Source organism: Scyliorhinus canicula, chromosome 23, assembly GCF_902713615.1.
Source record: "Scyliorhinus canicula chromosome 23, sScyCan1.1, whole genome shotgun sequence".
Lineage (NCBI taxonomy): Eukaryota > Metazoa > Chordata > Chondrichthyes > Carcharhiniformes > Scyliorhinidae > Scyliorhinus > Scyliorhinus canicula.
The window spans coordinates 9,466,828-9,484,415 of NC_052168.1; the positions used below are offsets into that span (position 1 = coordinate 9,466,828).

Genomic DNA, 17,588 nt, shown 5'->3' on the forward strand with positions numbered 1-17,588 from the left:
AAGAGGGTAGTGTAGTGGTATTGTCACTGGACTCGTTATCCAGAGACCCAGGGGAATGCTCCGACACTTGGGTTTAAATCCCACCAGGACAGATTGTGAAATGTGCACTTTAAAAAAAAAAGTCTTGTGATGACCACGAAACCGTTGTTGCACAAAACCCATCTGGTTCACTAATGTCCCTTAGAAATATGCTGAACCCCTTACCTGGTCTGGCCTACATGTGACTCCAGGCCCACAGCAAGTAGATGACTCTTAATGTCCTCTGATATGGCCTGATAAACTACTCCGTTCAGGGGCAATTAGGGACAGGCAATAAATGCAGGTTCAGCCACATCCCTTGAACCAATAAATCAGTGTAGTTGAAAGGGACAACCGTCATCTCGAGACTGCATCACAAATGCCTGAATGCTGTCCAGCAGCAGCTGTACATCACAGATCAGCTGTTTGACATGCACCAGGACACCAGATGCAGGGATATATCCAATCAAGGAAGATCACCAATGACCAGATTATGCCAAGTTTGCCCTGCCATAATATAGCACGCACTCTACATGAGGTAGAGTCAGGCCATTTGCTTCCAAATATTCACCTGGCAGCTAATCTTGCAGAACAAGGCCCGCAGCGCGGGTTCAATTCCCGTACCAGCCTCCCCGAACAGGCGCCGGAATGTGGCGACTAGGGACTTTTCACAGTAACTTCATTAAAGCCTACTTGTGACAATAAGCACAGTAAGAAGTCTTACAACACCAGGTTAAAGTCCATCAGGTTTGTTTCAAACACGAGCTTTCGGAGCACTGCTCCTTCCTCAGGTGAATGGAGAGGTATGTTCCAGAAACATTTATATAGACAAAGTCAGAGATGCCAGACAATGCTTGGAATGCGAGCATTTGCGGGTAATCAAATCATTACAGATCCAGAGATAGGGGGTAATACCAGGTTAAAGAGGTGTGAATTGTCTCAAACCAGGACAGTTGGTAGGATTTTGCAAAACCAAACCCCACCATCTGGCCTGGATTTGCAAAATCCTACCAACTGTCCTGGTTTGAGACAATTCACACCTCTTTAACCTGGGATTACCCCCTATCTCTGGATCTGTAATGACTTGATTACCCGCAAATGCTCGCATTCCAAGCATGGTGTGGCATCTCTGACTTTGTCTATATAAATGTTTCTGGAACATACCTCTCCATTCACCTGAGGAAGGAGCAGTGCTCCGAAAGCTCGTGTTTGAAACAAACCTGTTGGACTTTAACCTGGTGATGTAAGACTTCTTACTGTGCTCACCCCAGTCCAACGCCGGCATCTCCACACCGTGACAATAAGCGATTATCATAATAATCTATAACTAGTTGCAGAAAGAGACAGAGTCAGGAAGACTCATGGATCTATTTTTTGCTTCCGTTGCTGTGTTTTGTGTATTCCACCTCTCATGTTGCAAATCATTCACTACATTCACCATTAATTTCAATTACTCCCATAGCGACAACATCTGGTGGGGTGTCGGATTTCTCGAAGTGAAACAAAATGTTTCCAATTCTCAAATATATACATATTTTTAAATTTAGAGCACACAATTCGTTTTTTCCAATTAAGGGGCGATTTAGCGTGGCCAATGCACCTAACCTGCACATCTTTGGGTTGTGGGGGCGACACCCATGCAAACACGGGGAAAATGTGCAAACTCCACAAGGACAATGGCCCAGGGCCGGGATCAAACCCGAGTTCTCAGCACCGTGAGGCAGCAATGCTAACCACTGTCAATTCTCAAATATATTAATTACAGAACGCTACCTTGAAATTAAATTTGGGTGGGTATTAGCTGCTGCATGTTGGGCATCCGATAAGGTTTTTAAAAAAATTTTGGCCCAGAGAGAGATGGAAGCTCAGGGACATAGCATTTAAGTTGTGTTACTTTATAAATCATGCCAAAGCAAGTCAGGGAGGGTCTGGAGAGAGATCTGCGAAGCTCAACGTCAGTCACACAGAGATGACAGAGCACCAGTCAGCAATGAAGCCAGCATGCCGAAGCAATATAGTGCCTGATTCCTGGGATGGCAGGATTGCTGTACAAGGAGAGATTGGTCGACTGGGCCTGTATTCACTGGAATTTACAAGACTGAATGAGAGAGGATCACACAAACACAAAATCTTGACAGACTGGATGCAGGGGCGCGCTTTCCTTTGGCTGGGGAGCCCAGAACAAGGGGATCACAGTCTCAGGATACTGGGTAGACCCTTTAGGACTGAGGTGAGGAGAAACCTCCTCACTCAGAGGGTGGTGAACCTGTGGAATTCTCTACTACAGGAGACTCTGGAGGCTGAGTCACTGTATATATTTGAGAAGGAAACAGATACATTTCTGGACCAGAAGGCATCAAGAGGTACGGGGAGAGCACAGGAGTGTGGTGTCGAGATAGATGATCATATTGAAAGGTGGAGCAAGCTAAAAAGGGCCGAATGGCCTCCTCCTGCTCCTATATTTCTATGTCTGGTGAGGCTCCAATTTCAACTCTGTGCTCGTTCCATGGGCACAGGAAAATACCAAAATCTTGGAAGCTGAGCAGAAGGAGCCACTGTGCTGATCCTTCATGTCAAAGGACTGGCTTTAAAGGAAAGGTTACAAAAACCCAAACTGGCTCAGCATTTGAAGAAGATAATGAGGCAGCCCCTAGTGAGCTGCTGAGAGGATGGTTGTTTAGCGGGTGCAGTGGTACTCAAGGTCCTCAGTATCACACCCCCTCCAAATCAGATCATAAAATACAACCCAACTGTAAACCCATGGAAGTCTGACTGATGAAACCTCCCACTTATGCTGCAAAACGTTAACTTTTACCACTGTACCCACTGGATACCCACGCCAATGAAAAAAAAGCTGGATATCTCTCTTTCCCTTTGACTCAAATTCTAAATTATTGCATAGCATCTGCAATTGCTTTTTAAAAAGGTGGCAAGTTTGGTTCAAGCTTGGTTCATGGAGATCCAACCAAGGCACAAGATTAGTCGATGGATGCCGAATGATTTGGACCCTCTCCCTACCATGCGTGTTCAGAAGGGGTCTCTTCCAAAAGACAAGGAAGCTCATATTATATCAACGCATCACCAAACCTTCCAAAAAGATGGATATATACGGCATGGTAGCATAGTGGTTAGCATTGTTGCTGCACAGCACCAGGGTCCCGGGTTTGATTCCTGGCAAGTGCGGAGTCTGCACGTTCTCCCGTGTCTGCATGGGTTTCCTCCGGGTGCTCCGGTTTCCTCCCGCAATCCCGAAAGACGTGCTTGTTAGGTGAATTGGACATTCTGAATTCTCCGTGTATCCGAATAGGCGCCGGAGTGTGGCGACTAGGGGATTTTCACAGTAACTTCATTGCAGTGTTAATGTAAGCCTGCTTGTGACAATAAAGATTATTATATTCATACAGCCAATAGAGGAAGCAAACTTCACATCACGTTAACCGAGATCCCCCCCAGAGCAAAGAGGACCTTGGCCAAACATCTGGGCTAGATTTAACAAGTTCGAGAGACACTCAACTCACTAACACACACGTTCGTACGTATAAAGCAGCTATCAATCCCGACGTTCCCTTACCGTCATCATTCAGCACAGCTTTGCACCCTATGCATGTGTTTCTTTTCTTTGCAAAGGCCATGAGTCCACCCACCTTTGACGTCAGCACAGTCTTGCACCTTGTGTGTTCTCCCTCTAGAACAAATAAAAAACATAATCATAGCTCAGGCACAACACACATACACAAATGCAGCAAGCAGGACATCTAGCCAGTTCCTTTCAAGTGAAATCCTTATTTATGAATGCTTTTTTCTTAAAACTGTTTGGTGGATAAATGCACAACCCTGCCCTGTGGTCAAAAGCTAGGTTAGCAGGGTGTGCTACCATTCATCTAAGTGCTCTAGAGGGAGAAAGAAAACATTTGCACGTTGAAAAAAAAAGATTTTTTTAAAACTTTCCAGTTAAGGGGTAATTTAGAGTGGCCAATCCACTATCCTGCACAGCTTCAGATTGTGGGTGAGACACTCACGTAGATACGGGGAGAATGTGCAAACTCCACATGGACAGTGACCTAGGGGCCAGGATTGAACTCAGGTACTTGGCGCCGTGAGGCAGCAGCGCTAACCGCTGCGCCGCCGTGCTGCCCAAGCATTTCCACGTTTGATCCATAATTTCAGATGGAAGTGACCAGGTGAGGATATATTAAGCCCCAAGTTAAAAAACTTACTAATAGGGGCAGCATGGTGGAGTCAGATACAATATGTACCATAAGCCAAACCCAGCATCACTCGGTGCCTTAAAAAATAAAATTGCTTATCCTCCTTTCAGAAAGGGGGGCAGGTGGGGGGGGGGGGGGGGGGGGGGGGGGGGTGAATGTAGAACAGCAGATTTCTCATTGGGTGTCATGTGAGCAAGACGACACCAAATTTACGATCGGCAGAAACTGTCCCACTTTTTGTTCACTGAGTGATCTCATGAATTACAAGAGAAACTCAAACATATAGAGCAGGCATTGTCAAACTCAGGGGTGCGACCCGCGGGTGGGTCGCGGTGCTGTCCATCACGGCGCTCCCGATCGCGCAAATCCCCGTTATTAGCAGTCGGCTGCAAGCGGCCTTCAAAATGGCCATGAAGATGTAAAAAAAAAATGCGGCCGCACACGTGCTCCGATGATCGGGCTTTAAAAAAAAAAACGGTCGCAGCTTTTTGTTTTACAAGTTTGGGGGGGGGGGTTATTCATTTAATTTTTTTTGTTTCATTTATTTTATTCATTTAAAAAAAAATTTTTTTTTTTACAAGTTCGGGAGGGTTTTATTTGATAACATTTTACAGGAAAAAAATTCAGAACTTTGGACAGATGGAGACTCCATACTTCCCGACACAGGAAGGCTTCACCTTCATCCAACAGGTTCCATTGGAGGAGCGTGTACGCGGGCCAAAGGGACCCAAAACTATTTCCTCCAGTTTTGTTAGCAGCAAACAAGGTGAGAGAGAATGGTGGGTAGCGCAAGTTGGCCGGTTGGTAAAAATGGGTGCCCGTAAAAAAAGTTTAAAGAACACTGATGTAGAGGGCGGGGATTATGGAGAACAGCAGACTGGAATCAGCAATCACATTTATGGCTATAGGCATAAGATTTACGACGACACCATTGAAATGCTTTGGTGTTGTACTTCCAAAAGTAATTGAACAGTTGTCCCTTCACTCTGGACAATTCTATATCAGAAAGATATAATTCCTCAGTGGAACTGGTCGCTGTACCAGAGTTTAAGGCTTCGAGACTTGGGTTTACTCACTCAGGAGCACAGTTTCTGCCTTGGCCTCCCCCAAGATGGGCTCGAAGATTCTCAGGAGTGGTTTTGCAAGTTGCTGCTCCAGATAATATTGCGTATCAATTGGAATATTGTTCTCCAGAACATAGATTGGATCCTTGAGAGAGAGAGAGAAAGAGAGAGGGGGCATGGTGGGAATAACGACATTAGTAAACTGGAAAGAAAATTTTACAGTAGAAAGCTTAAGAGAAATTATATGGCTTGACTCAACCATACAAAAGTATCAAGTCAGAATGAAACGAAGCAACCAAGAGAGGTTTGCTCTGGGGTCTATGCCAGCCAGAAGTGTCAGGGAAACAGTGGACGTAACGCAACTGATCTGCATCTCAAAATAGGGTGGGTTTGCAGAGAAAAAAAAGAGTACACAGAATCATAGAATTTACAGTGCAGAAGCAGGCCATTCGGCCCATCGAGTCGGCACCGGCCCTTGGAAAGAGCATCCTACTTAAACCCACACCTCCACCCTATCCCCGGACCCAACCTATCCTTTTTGGACACTCAGGGCAATTTAGCATGGCCTAACCTGCTCATCTTTGGACTGGGGGAGGAAACCGGAGCAGCCGGAGGAAACCCATGCAGACACGGAGAGAATGTGCAGACTCTGCTCAGATAGTGACCCGAGCCGGGATTCGAACCAGGAGCTGTGAAGAAAGAGTGCTAACCACTGTGCTACTGTACCGCCCATGTGTAAGTGCTCGCAGGAAAAGTATCTAGCTAAGTTGTGTTGCTTGTGAAGATTGAAATACCGTGTTGCCACTTTCCAGGGATAAGAAGAGAGACGGCAAGGCCATCACCACTTGACTACGCTTAAGTAAAAGTTGCCACAGTGGGGGGGGGGGGGAGAGAGAGATTCCATCAGAGGGGGTTGCAGGCAGAGGGTCCAGCGCTGCCAAACTTGCTGTTTTATTACTAGGCGGCCAATGTGGAGAAGGTGTTGGGGTGGTGTGGGGACCCGGGTGCTCTCTGGGTCCAGAAGGGGGTGTGGGCCACATAGAGGGACAAGCTTGGGGCATTGGTAAGGGCGGCACTTCCATTTGCTCCGATAAGATACTCACCCAACTCAATGGTGGTGTCCATGTTAAACACATGGAGGCAGCTCCGGCAGCATTTTAATTTGGGGGCAGCTTCACGTGTGTGCCAGCCGCCTGTTTGAGCCGGCATGGCTGAAAGCCACATTCGGTGCATGAGAAGAGAAAGAGCTGGAAAGAGTGGGTGATTTATTCCTGGAGGGGCGGTTTGCCAGCTTGGAGGAATTGAAGGAGAGATTTGGGCTGTCAGGCTCGGACATGTTTGGGTACCTCCAGGTACGGAGCTTTGTTAAGGGATTCCCGGTGGTGCCGCCATCCTCCTCATTGGAGAGGATTCTCTCCTGTTCGGGATCGAAGGAGGGCAGTCCGGCATGTATGAGCAGATCGTAGGGGAAGAGTTGAGTTTGGTTGAAGGGGTGAAGGCTAAATGGGTGGAGAAATTGAGGCCAGTATTGGAGTAGGAGGTATGGAGTGAGGCGCTGCGGAACGTGAATGCACGTTGTCGTGTGCGATGCTGAGTCTGCTCCAGCTAAAGGTAGAGTTTCGAGCGCACCTCACTAAGGCTCGGATACACACACACACCACACACGTACACATACACACACACCACACACGTTCTGGTCCTGCTGGTGAGTTTCATTTCTATAAATTTAGAGTACCCAATTTTCCCCCCCCCCCAATTAAAGGCCACTTTAGCGTGGCTATCCACCTGCCCCGCACATCTTTTGGATTGTGAGGGTGAGACCCACGTAGACACGGGGAGAATGTGTAAACTCCATATGGGCAGTGAGCCGGGGCTGGGATCGACCCCAGGTCCTTGGTGCCGCGAGGCAGCAGTGCTAACCACTGCGCTACAGTACCCCTTTTGGAGGTCTCTTTTTAGCACTATGTTGGTGCTAAATATTGGGCTAGAGACCTGTCCTTTGTTGGCTATCTTTGGGGTTTCAGATGTGCTGGAGCTGCGGATGGGGGCAGGAGCCTTTCGTTGCTGTTGCCTCGTTGGTGGCGCCGAGTAGATCCTGTCGGGCTGCAGGCGGGTAACGCTGCCGAGTGCTTCGACGTGCGAAGAGATCGAATGGAGTTTCTGCACCTCGAGACGGTCAAATAGACCGTGAGGGGGTCGATTGAAGAGTTCTAGCAGAGATGCCGGCTGTTTATATTGTATTTCAAAGAGTTGGTCACTGTTATCTGTTAGAGGGGTGATCGGGGAAGAGTACAAGCGGGGAGTGGGGAGAATGAATGAGTAAGGGGTTATTTGTTACTTGGCAGGATGTGTTACATTTGGCGTTTCCGTTTGGTTGAGGGTTTACATAAGAACATAAGAACTAGGAGCAGGAGTCGGCCATCTGGCCCCTCGAGCCTGCTCCACCATGCAATGAGATCATGGCTGATCTTTTGTGAAAGCTCCACTTTCCGGCCCGAACACCATAACCCTTAATCCCTTTATTCTTCAAAAAACTATCTTTACCTTAAAAACATTTAATGAAGGAGCTTCAACTGCTTCACTGGGCAAGGAATTCCATAGATTCACAACCCTTTGGGTGAAGAAGTTCCTCCTAAACTCAGTCCTAAATCTACTTCCCCTTATTTTGAGGCTATGCCCCCTAGTTCTGCTTTCACCCGCCAGTGGAAACAACCTGCCCGCATCTATCCTATCTATTCCCTTCATAATTTTAATATGTTTCTATAAGATCCCCCCTCATCCTTCTAAATTCCAATGACTACAGTCCCAGTCTACTCAACCTCTCCTCGCAATCCAACCCCTTCAGCTCTGGGATTAACCTAGTGAATCTCCTCTGCACACCTAACGCCTTATACAATTGCAGCATAACCTCCCTAGTCTTAAATTCCATCCCTCTGGCAATGAAGGACAAAATTCCATTTGCCTTCTTAATCACCTATTGCACCTGTAAACCAATTTTCTGTGACTCATGCACTAGCACACCCACGTCTCTCTGCACAGCAGCATGCTTTAATATTTTATCATTTAAATAATAATCCAGTTTTCTGTTATTCCTACCAAAATGGATAACCTCACATTTGTCAACATTGTATTCCATCTGCCAGACCCTACCCCATTCACTTAACCTATCCAAATCCCTCCGCAGACTTACAGTATCCTCTGCACTTTTCACTTTACCACTCATCTTAGTGTCATCTGCAAACTTGGACACATTGCCCTTGGTCCCCAACTCCAAATCATCTATGTAAATTGTGAACAATTGTGGGCCCAACACGGATCCCTGAGGGACACCACTAGCTACTGATTGCCAACCAGAGAAACACCCATTAATCCCCACTCTTTGCTTTCTATTAATTAACCAATCCTCTATCCGTGCTACTACTTTACCCTTAATGCCATGCATCTTTATCTTATGCAGCAACCTTTGTGTGGCACCTTGTCAAAAGCTTTCTGGAAATCCAGATATACCACATCCATTGGCTCCCCATTATATACTGCACTGGTAATGTCCTCAAAAACTTCCACTAAATTAGTTAGGCACGACCTGCCCTTTATGAACCCATGCTGCGTCTGCCCAATTTCTATCCAGATGCCTCGCTATTTCTTCCTTGATGATAGATTCCAGCATCTTCCCTACTACTGAAGTTAAGCTCACTGGCCTATAATTACCCGCTCTCTGCCTACCTCCTTTTTTACACAGTGGTGTCACGTTTGCTAATTTCCAATCCGCTGGGACCACCCCAGAGTCTAGTGAATTTTGGTAAATTATCACTAGTGCATTTGCAATTTCCCTAGTCATCTCTTTTAGCACTCTGGGATGTATTCCATCAGGGCCAGGAGACTTGTCTACCTTTAGCCCCATTAGCTTGCCCATCACTACCTCCTTAGTGATAACAATCCTCTCAAGGTCCTCACCTGTCATAGCCTCATTTCTATCAGCCACTGGCATGTTATTTGTGTCTTCCACTGTGAAGACCGACCCAAAAAACATGTTCAGTTCCTCAGTTCCTCAGCCATTTCCTCATCTCCCATTATTAAAACTCCCTTCTTATCCTCTAAAGCAGTGCATCTCAAATTATCTGATGTGGCGTACCGGCAGTTTTTTTTTCAATGTGCCAGGGACCGGTAAGCTAAACAAGCCAATCCAGGATTACTGTCTCTTTCTTTTCTGGAAACACTCCAAGTACCGGCAGACGATGGCTCGCGTACCGGCACCGGTACGCGTACCACACTTTGAGAAGCACTGCTCTAAAGGACCAATATTTACCGTAGCCACTCTTTTTTGTTTTATGTATTTGTAGAAACTTTTACTGTCTGTTTTTATAGTCTGAGGAAGTTTACTCTCATAATCTATCTTACTCTTCTTTATAGCTTTTTTAGTAGCTTTTCTGTTGCCCCCTAAAGATTTCCCAGTCCTCTAGTCTCCCACCAATCTTTGCCACTTTGTATGCTTTTTCCTTCAATTTGATACTCTCCCTTATTTCCTTAGATATCCACGGTTGATTTTCCCTCTTTCTACTGTCCTTCCTTTTGTTGGTATAAACCTTTGCTGAGCACTGTGAAAAATCGCTTGGAAGGTTCTCCACTGTTCCTCAACCATAAAGTCTGTGCTCCCAGTCTACCTTAGCTAGTTCTCTCATCCCATTGTAATCTCCTTTGTTTAAGCACAAAACACTAGTATTTGATTTTACCTTCTCACCCTCCATCTGTATTTTAAATTCCACCATATTGTGATCGCTCCTTCCGAGAGGATCCCTAACCATGAGATCATGAATCAATCCTGTCTCATTACACGGGACAAGATCTAGGACCGCTTGTTCCCTCGTAGGTTCCATTACATACTGTTATAGGAAGCTATCGCGGATACATTCTATAAACTCCTCCTCAAGGCTGCCTTGACCGACCTGGTAAACCAATCGACATGTAGATTAAAATACCCCATGATAACTGCTGTACCATTTCTACATGCATCAGATATTTATTTGTTTATTGCCTGCCCCACCATAACGTTACTATTTGGTGGCCTATAGACTACTCCTATCAGTGACTTTTTCGTCTTACTATTCCTGATTTCCACCCAAATGGATTCAACCTTATCCTCAATAGCACCGATGTCATTCCTTACTATTGCCCGGATGTCATCCTTATGTTTGTATTTTTTGTAATTTTATATAAAATGTTAAAAATTTAATAAAAGCATTTTCAAAAAAAACGTTGCTCAATTGGAAACGGATAAGAGTAGAACCAAGAAATGAAACACAGAGCGTTTCACTCTTATTGAATCAGAAGAAAATGTTTTAGTTGTGTGCCTTATTGCTATGTCATTCTCAAAAAAGATTCTTCTGCCTCCTGAACCTTCTTGGTCACTTATTTTCATTATTCAGGGATGGGGATTGTCCCTTGGGCTTTAGTGCCATCACCAGCACTGCGTGAAGTCATCAAACACCTGGGACATATTAAATGGCATTCAGCCAGTGTAAAGCTGTCAAGATAGATTAGGTGGCTCACAGATTGTCCTGCATCAAAATGAATGGAACCACTTTAGGATGCACAAAACCCCTTCATTAACAGACCACCTTTGCAGAGAAGATCCACAATGTAGATTTATTTTGAAAGGAACAATGTGGGCAGTGCTCAAGCAATTAGTAATAATTAGCTCACTCCTGCTCTCCTCAGGACTTTTTTTTGCCTTGTACAAGTCAGGAATGTAATAGGTGGCACGTTAGCACAGTGCTTGGCACTGTTGCTTGACAGCGCCAGGGTCACGGGTTCGATTCCCGGCTCGGGTATCTGAGCGGAGATTGCACGTTCTCCCTGTGTCTGCATGGGTTTCCTCCGGTTTCCTCCCACAAGTCCCGAAAGACTTACTGTTAGGTGAATTGGACATTCTGAATTCTCCCTCTGCGAACCCGAACAGGCACCGGAATGTGGCGACTAGAGGGGTTTCACAGTAACTTCACTGCAGTGTTAATATAAGCCTACTTGTGACAATACAGATTATTATTAATGACGCAAAACAGCAACACTCAAGTTGGACACTATCCAAAACAAGGCTTGGTTAGTGCGCCATCACTGAGCTGAGTAATCACTCCGTTCATATACGTGCGCCACGGCTGTATTGTGTAAAAGCGACAGGATACGCTGCAGCAGTTCAGAGGTTACTTCAAAACCTGCTACTTCTATCAGCGAGGACAAGTACAGCAACATTATGGGGATAACACCACGTCCAAGTTCCCCTGAAGTTGCAGATCATCCCAACTTGGACATAATATGGCTGTTCTATAATCGGCACTGAATCAATAGCTTAAGAATTGCCTCCACAACACAACTGTGGAGGGAAATTAACACAGGGACTTCACCAGTTAAAGACAAAGTGCCACACCCCATGGCTGGGCAATAAATGCTCATCATTGTCAGTCAAATCCAGAAAGGAAAAGACAGACAGATAATGAGGAAATTACTTCGAGATAAATTGCTCTCAGGATTGGCTCAAGAAATTTATTCTTACTCATACCAATACACAAATTAGGAGCAAGAGCGCCCGAGCCTTCTCCATCATGTAATAAGGTCATGGTGATCTGATTATAACCTCCCGCCTACCCCCAATAACCTTCCCTCGCCTTGCTGGTCAATAATCTATTTACTACCAGGGTGGCATGATGGCACAGTGCTTCGCACTGCTGCCTCACGGCGCCGAGGACCCCGGTTCAATCCCGGCTCTGGGTCACTGTCTGTGTGGAGTTTGCACATCCTCCCCGTGTCTGCGTGGGTCTCACCCCCACAACCCAAAGATGTGCAGGGTTAGGTGGATTGGCCGTGCTAAAATTCCCCTTACTTGGAAAAATTAAAATAAATAATCTATCTACTTCTGCTTTAAAAGCATTCAAAGACGCTGTTTCCACTGCCTTTTTAGGAAGGGAGTTCCAAAGGCTCCCGACCCTCTGAGAAAAAATAAGACTAATTTATGCCAACTGTTTCTTGTTAACTAGTCAATCTTCTACTCATGCCGATATGATACCGTCCAAACCATGAGCTGTTATTTTCCATAACCACTATAACCTTTGATGTGGCACCTCATGTTTTGCTTGATTTGATACCACAGTCTTTTCCTAACCACGTGCCTGGCCCGCTCGTTTCCTTTCTACCCCGATCGTCTGAGTTCTTGCTGGGGCGCAAGTCCACATAACCACCGCCCCCTACTAACTCGTCGTCTTACATGGAAAATGTCAGCAGCCTATCAGTAGCAAGGGGTATCACACTGAAGCCTGATCTCAGCTAACATGTATACTTTCCAAAGAAGATGTCAGATAACAAATAAAAGGGGAGATCCTCAGATGGATTCCCCAGCCCCACCACTAATTGCTGCCCAAGTGAGATCAGCTTTTCTTTTATTCTTTCCTGGGATGTGCGCGTCACTGGCTAGGCCGACATTTGCTGTCCAATCCCAATTATCCTCACGACGGTGGCTGGCTCTGCAAAGATCACGGATTAAAGCTGGAGCCTTTTAACCTTTCTTCATAAGCCTTCAGAGTAGCCAAACAATTCTATTCAGAGCACGGTAGCACAGCGATTAGCACTGTTGCTTCCCAACCCCAGGGTCCCAGGTTCAATTCCCGGCTTGGGTCACTGTCTGTGCGGAGTCTGCACGTTCTCCCCGTGTCTGTGTGGGTTTCCGCCGGGTGCTCCGTTTTCCTCCCACAGTCCAGAGATGTGCAGGTTAGGCCACGCTAAATTGCCCTGAGTGTCCAAAAAGTATAGGTTGGATTACTGGGTTACGGGGACAGGGTTCGATTCCTGGCATGTGCGGAGTCTGCATGGGTTTCTTCCGGGTGCTCCGGTTTCCTCCCACAATCCTGAAAGACGTGCTTGTTAGGTGAATTTGACATTCTGAATTCTCCCTCGTGTACCCGCACAGGTGCCGGAGTGTGGCGACTAGGGGCTTTTCACAGTAACTTCATTGCAGTGTTAATGTAAGCCTACTTGTGACAATAAAAATTATAATTTTTAATCAATTGTACTTATAACTACCACATTTTTCACAAATACACAAATACTCTTTTTGCTTGATCCTTCTCCTAAACGCCACTATTAAAAGAAATATTAAATTAGTACCTTAGAAGTGTGTAACTAACATAACTCTGTTGCAACAATATGGCCCAGCACTCCCTGACAATTGCTCCGCATGAGCTCTTAAACAACTGTTAAGGACATTTGGTTGTAAAGGTTTTTATGCAAAAGGAATTTCCGTAGTATCAATCCAGCTACCAGTAGACATGGGCCCTCAGTGAAAAACCAATTGGAAAGCTCACCGAGGAGTGACAGGATGCCTGAACTTGGAAGCGGAAAACTCTGGGGTAGGGACACACTTCTGAGAATAGGGTAAGGAGACAAAACTGGGGCAGAGGAAAGGGAGCCCTGCTCTGCATTAATCCATGCTACATCCAACCGTGGGAGTGCTCAAACTGGAAAAAGTCATCATAGAATCAAACAGTACAGAAGGAGATCATCCAGCAATCATGCTCTTCGAAAGAGCTGTAGCAGACCAAGGCAGGCCAGCAGCACGGTTCAATTCCCGTACCAGCCTCCCCGAACAGGCGCCGGAATGTGGCGACTAGGGGCTTTTCACAGTAACTTCATTTGAAGCCTACTTGTGACAATAAGCGATTTTCATTTCATTTCATGTAGTCCCACTACCTCTGCTCTTTTCTCATAGCCGTACAAATGTTTTCTTTGAGAATATATGCAATTCTTCTTTCAAAGTTACTCCTAATTTTTATTCACCACTCTAACAGGTAATGCATCCAGGCCGTCATCACTCACTGTATTCAGGGGAGGTGGTGGCATAGTGGTATTGTCATTGGACTATTCAACTAGAGACCCAGAGTAATGCTCTGGGGACCCAGCTTCAAATCCCGCCACTGCAAACGGCGAAATTTGAATTCAGTAAAAAAATCTGAAATTAAAAGTCCATGAAACCTTTGTCGATTGTCGTAAAAACCTATCTGGTTCACTAATGTCCCTTAGGGATGGAAATCTGCCGTCCTTACTCGGTCTGGCCTACAGACCCACAGCCATGCGGTTGGCTCTTAACTGTTCCGCTACACCCCCCCCCCCTCCCTCTCCCCCCAAGGGCAATTAGGGATGGGCAATAAAAGCTGGCACAGCCTGCGACGCCCACATCCCATGAACGAATACATTTAAAAAAAAAAAAAATCTCATCGCCCCTCCAGTTTCTTTGCTAATTATCTTAAATCCGTGTCCCTGGTTATTGATCCTTCTGCTTGCGTAAAGGGTTTCACTTCAAAACGTCTATTAGAAAGAGTGGCAGAAATAGTTTAAAAAAAGGCTTTTTTCTTTTTAGTAGGTAGTAGCTTGCTGCAATGGACAACAAAGCACAGCTCCCTTGTGGTTTGCTCGCTGGCTGCAGATTCTTTGCCTTATTAGGTTTTATAGATGTGGGCATCCCCCTACACTACTGTAGGATGGGAAACACACCTGATACAACACACAACACAAACACCAAAACCACTTAACTTTCTCTTTGAGCCGAGGAAGTTGAGTGATTAATTAAACGTGTTCAGAAAATAAGGAAATACTTTCACAAAACTGAAAAAAGAGAACAAGTGCTCAAAGGCTCACTTCCCCAAGCACTACATGGCTGATACCACAATGGGGAGGGTTCCCAAAAACACTCTCAGAAGGCCCAGTCACTAACTTCAACTTCTCTCGCATTCACCTGAGTGCAATGGCATCCCTTTTGGAGAGGCTGGGTAGGTGATAGGTGGGAACAGGAAAACAAAATCTCAGATTGCACGTTTGGGTGGTTGGTTCCATTCCTCTGCACCCCTGGCTTCGCAAGCAGCGCAGAATGAGCAGGTAAAAGCATTGCAGGATCACCTCAGTGAAGAGATTTTTACCAGGCTTCTCTATTGCAGAGAGAGAGAGAGAGAGCTATTGCTGGTCAAATGAAGCATCCACCAGCTGGGAAGAGGGAAAATCAGCCAGGACATCAGCTGACATCTGTTAACCTCTGCTGAAAAGTGTGGCATATATGGCAACTTGGGCAGGAGAGGACCAGGCACCCTATATGGTTGAATGGCCTGCCAACTGCTCCAAGAACCCATTTTATTTGGGTACTGGGTGGCAGCAGGTGTCTATGAACCCCAAATGGGTAGAAAATTGAAAAGGGAAAAAAAAGGGTGGGACTCATTAGCTTTCACAAAAAAAACAACCACTGTGGTTGCAGTTGGTACAGTTCCTCCAACTGCAGCTTTGTTTACAACTCCCTCTGCATTTCCCGACATCAAAAAGGTACAGAGTTAGAAACTGAAACACAGAAAAAAAACAGCACACTATGCAACATACAGAATAAAAACATCCAAGGCACACTAAGGGCGCGTGAGGTTGTGCGTCCCAGGGCAAGCACCTCATCTCCTGATCTCACAATACCTAAATTGCTCAAGTTAAGAATATATCAGGATATTTGCCACTTGTCTGGAGAGGTACAGCTGAAGCTTGCAAAATGTATGACACCATCAAGGTTCAGGTGTTTGCCCATTGATCTGAACTCTCTATCCACTCTCTCCACCACGGGTGCACTGCGATTGCAGCATGGAGAATGCACAGCAGCAACCAGGTTTACTACATAATAAAATTAATCTTTATTATTGTCACAAGTAGGCTTACATTAACACTGCAATAAAGTTACTGTAAAAAGCCCCTAGTCGCCACACTACGCCGCCCGTTTGGGTGCACAGAGGGAGAATTCAGAATGTCCAATTCAACTAACAAGCACGTCTTTCGGGACTTGTGGGAGGAAACCGGAGCACCCGGGGAAAAACCACAAAGACACGGGGAGAACGTGCATACTCCGCACAGACAGTGACCCAAGGCGGGATTCGAACCCGGGTCCCTGGTGTGTTAAGGCAACAGTGCTAACCACTGTGCACCACCAGCACCATCTAACCTGAAATGGCTACCACCAAGGCAGAGGAGCAGCACAAAGCGAACACAATCACCGTTAAATGTTCCCTCTAACATCCCGACTTAGGCATCTATCACCGTTCCTTCACTGTCAACATCAGGTTGACAACTGATTATCAATAATTACCTCTTACTGCTTGTGGGATCTCGATGCGTTCAAATGGCTGCCGTGGTTTCAAGATCATGAAAAATGAAAATCGCTTATTGTCACGAGTAGGCTTCAATGAAGTTACTGTGAAAAGCCCATAGTCGCCACATTCCAGCGCCTGTTCGGGGAGGCTGGTACGGGAATCGAACCGTGCTGCTGGCCTGCCTTGGTCTACTTTAAAAGCCAGCGATTTAGCCCAGTGAGATAAACCAGCCCCTGTTCATCAGATCGGCCGAGAGTGCTTCAGGAGATTGGGGAATTGAAAGGCGCCAATCCTTTCCCATTATTCCTGGCGTTCCCCACCCAACGCTATCAGGGGGGGGGGGGGGGGGGGGGGGGGGGACACGATCACCCTGACCAAAAGCACTGGAGTTGTTCAAGGCGAAAGCCGTTAGTTTACCAAAAGAACGAGGAAAAGGCCATGAATGCCACTTTGCCAGGACTGACCGCTCCGCGAGAACAAACTTAAAAGCAAAGTGAAACATCCGTACCTCAGACTTCATGTAGGCCGCTGCACCTTTTGCGGCACTGACGATCACATAGGGCACTCTGTCTCCAAGGTTAGGCGCACTGCCAGCATCTCGCTTTCGCATCCTACGTGGTGGCAGAGACCAGAAATGGATCAAAACACACACACTTGCAGTTGGTATTACGTTTTAAAAGTTGATTCCTGCCAAACGATTCAAGTGTCTAAATTAATTGCTATTTCCTAACCAACTTTTGTGGACTTGGCACTGACTGGCACACAATTACGTCACTGTGGTAGGATTGACATAGTGACCCCAGATGATACTTCATTCTACTTAAGTGGAGACTTACTCTTTCAAAATTAAAATCAAATCTTGAATGGACCTACCTCGTATTCAACTGATCTTTCCTCTACACCCTAGCTATGACTGTAACATTCCATTCTGCTGTCTCTCCGTCCTTCCCGATGTATGGTATGATTGGGGGCAGCACGGTGGCGCAGTGGGTTAGCCCTGTGCCTCACGGCGCCGAGGTCCCAGGTTCGATCCCGGCTCTGGGTCACTGTCCGTGTGGAGTTTGCATATTCTCCCCGTGTTTGCGTGGGTTTCGCCCCCACAACCCAAAGATGTGCAGGGTAGGTGGATTGGCCATGCTAAATTG

The 17,588-nt window shown here is 46.1% G+C and overlaps 1 protein-coding gene across 4 annotated transcripts in view; it reads right to left on the bottom strand.

The window, feature by feature from the left end:
• pold1 (polymerase (DNA directed), delta 1, catalytic subunit) overlaps positions 1-17,588 on the bottom strand; it is a 139,456-nt gene that overhangs the window by 21,410 nt on the left and 100,458 nt on the right. For all 4 annotated transcript variants that reach the window (XM_038783515.1, XM_038783513.1, XM_038783514.1 and 1 more), the window contains exons 22-24: positions 16,952-17,054; positions 5,303-5,435; positions 3,590-3,703 (exon numbers count right to left, since the gene is read on the bottom strand). In XM_038783515.1, coding sequence (XP_038639443.1) covers positions 3,590-3,703; positions 5,303-5,435; positions 16,952-17,054 — 350 coding nt within the window. The remainder of the gene's footprint in view (positions 1-3,589; positions 3,704-5,302; positions 5,436-16,951; positions 17,055-17,588) is intronic.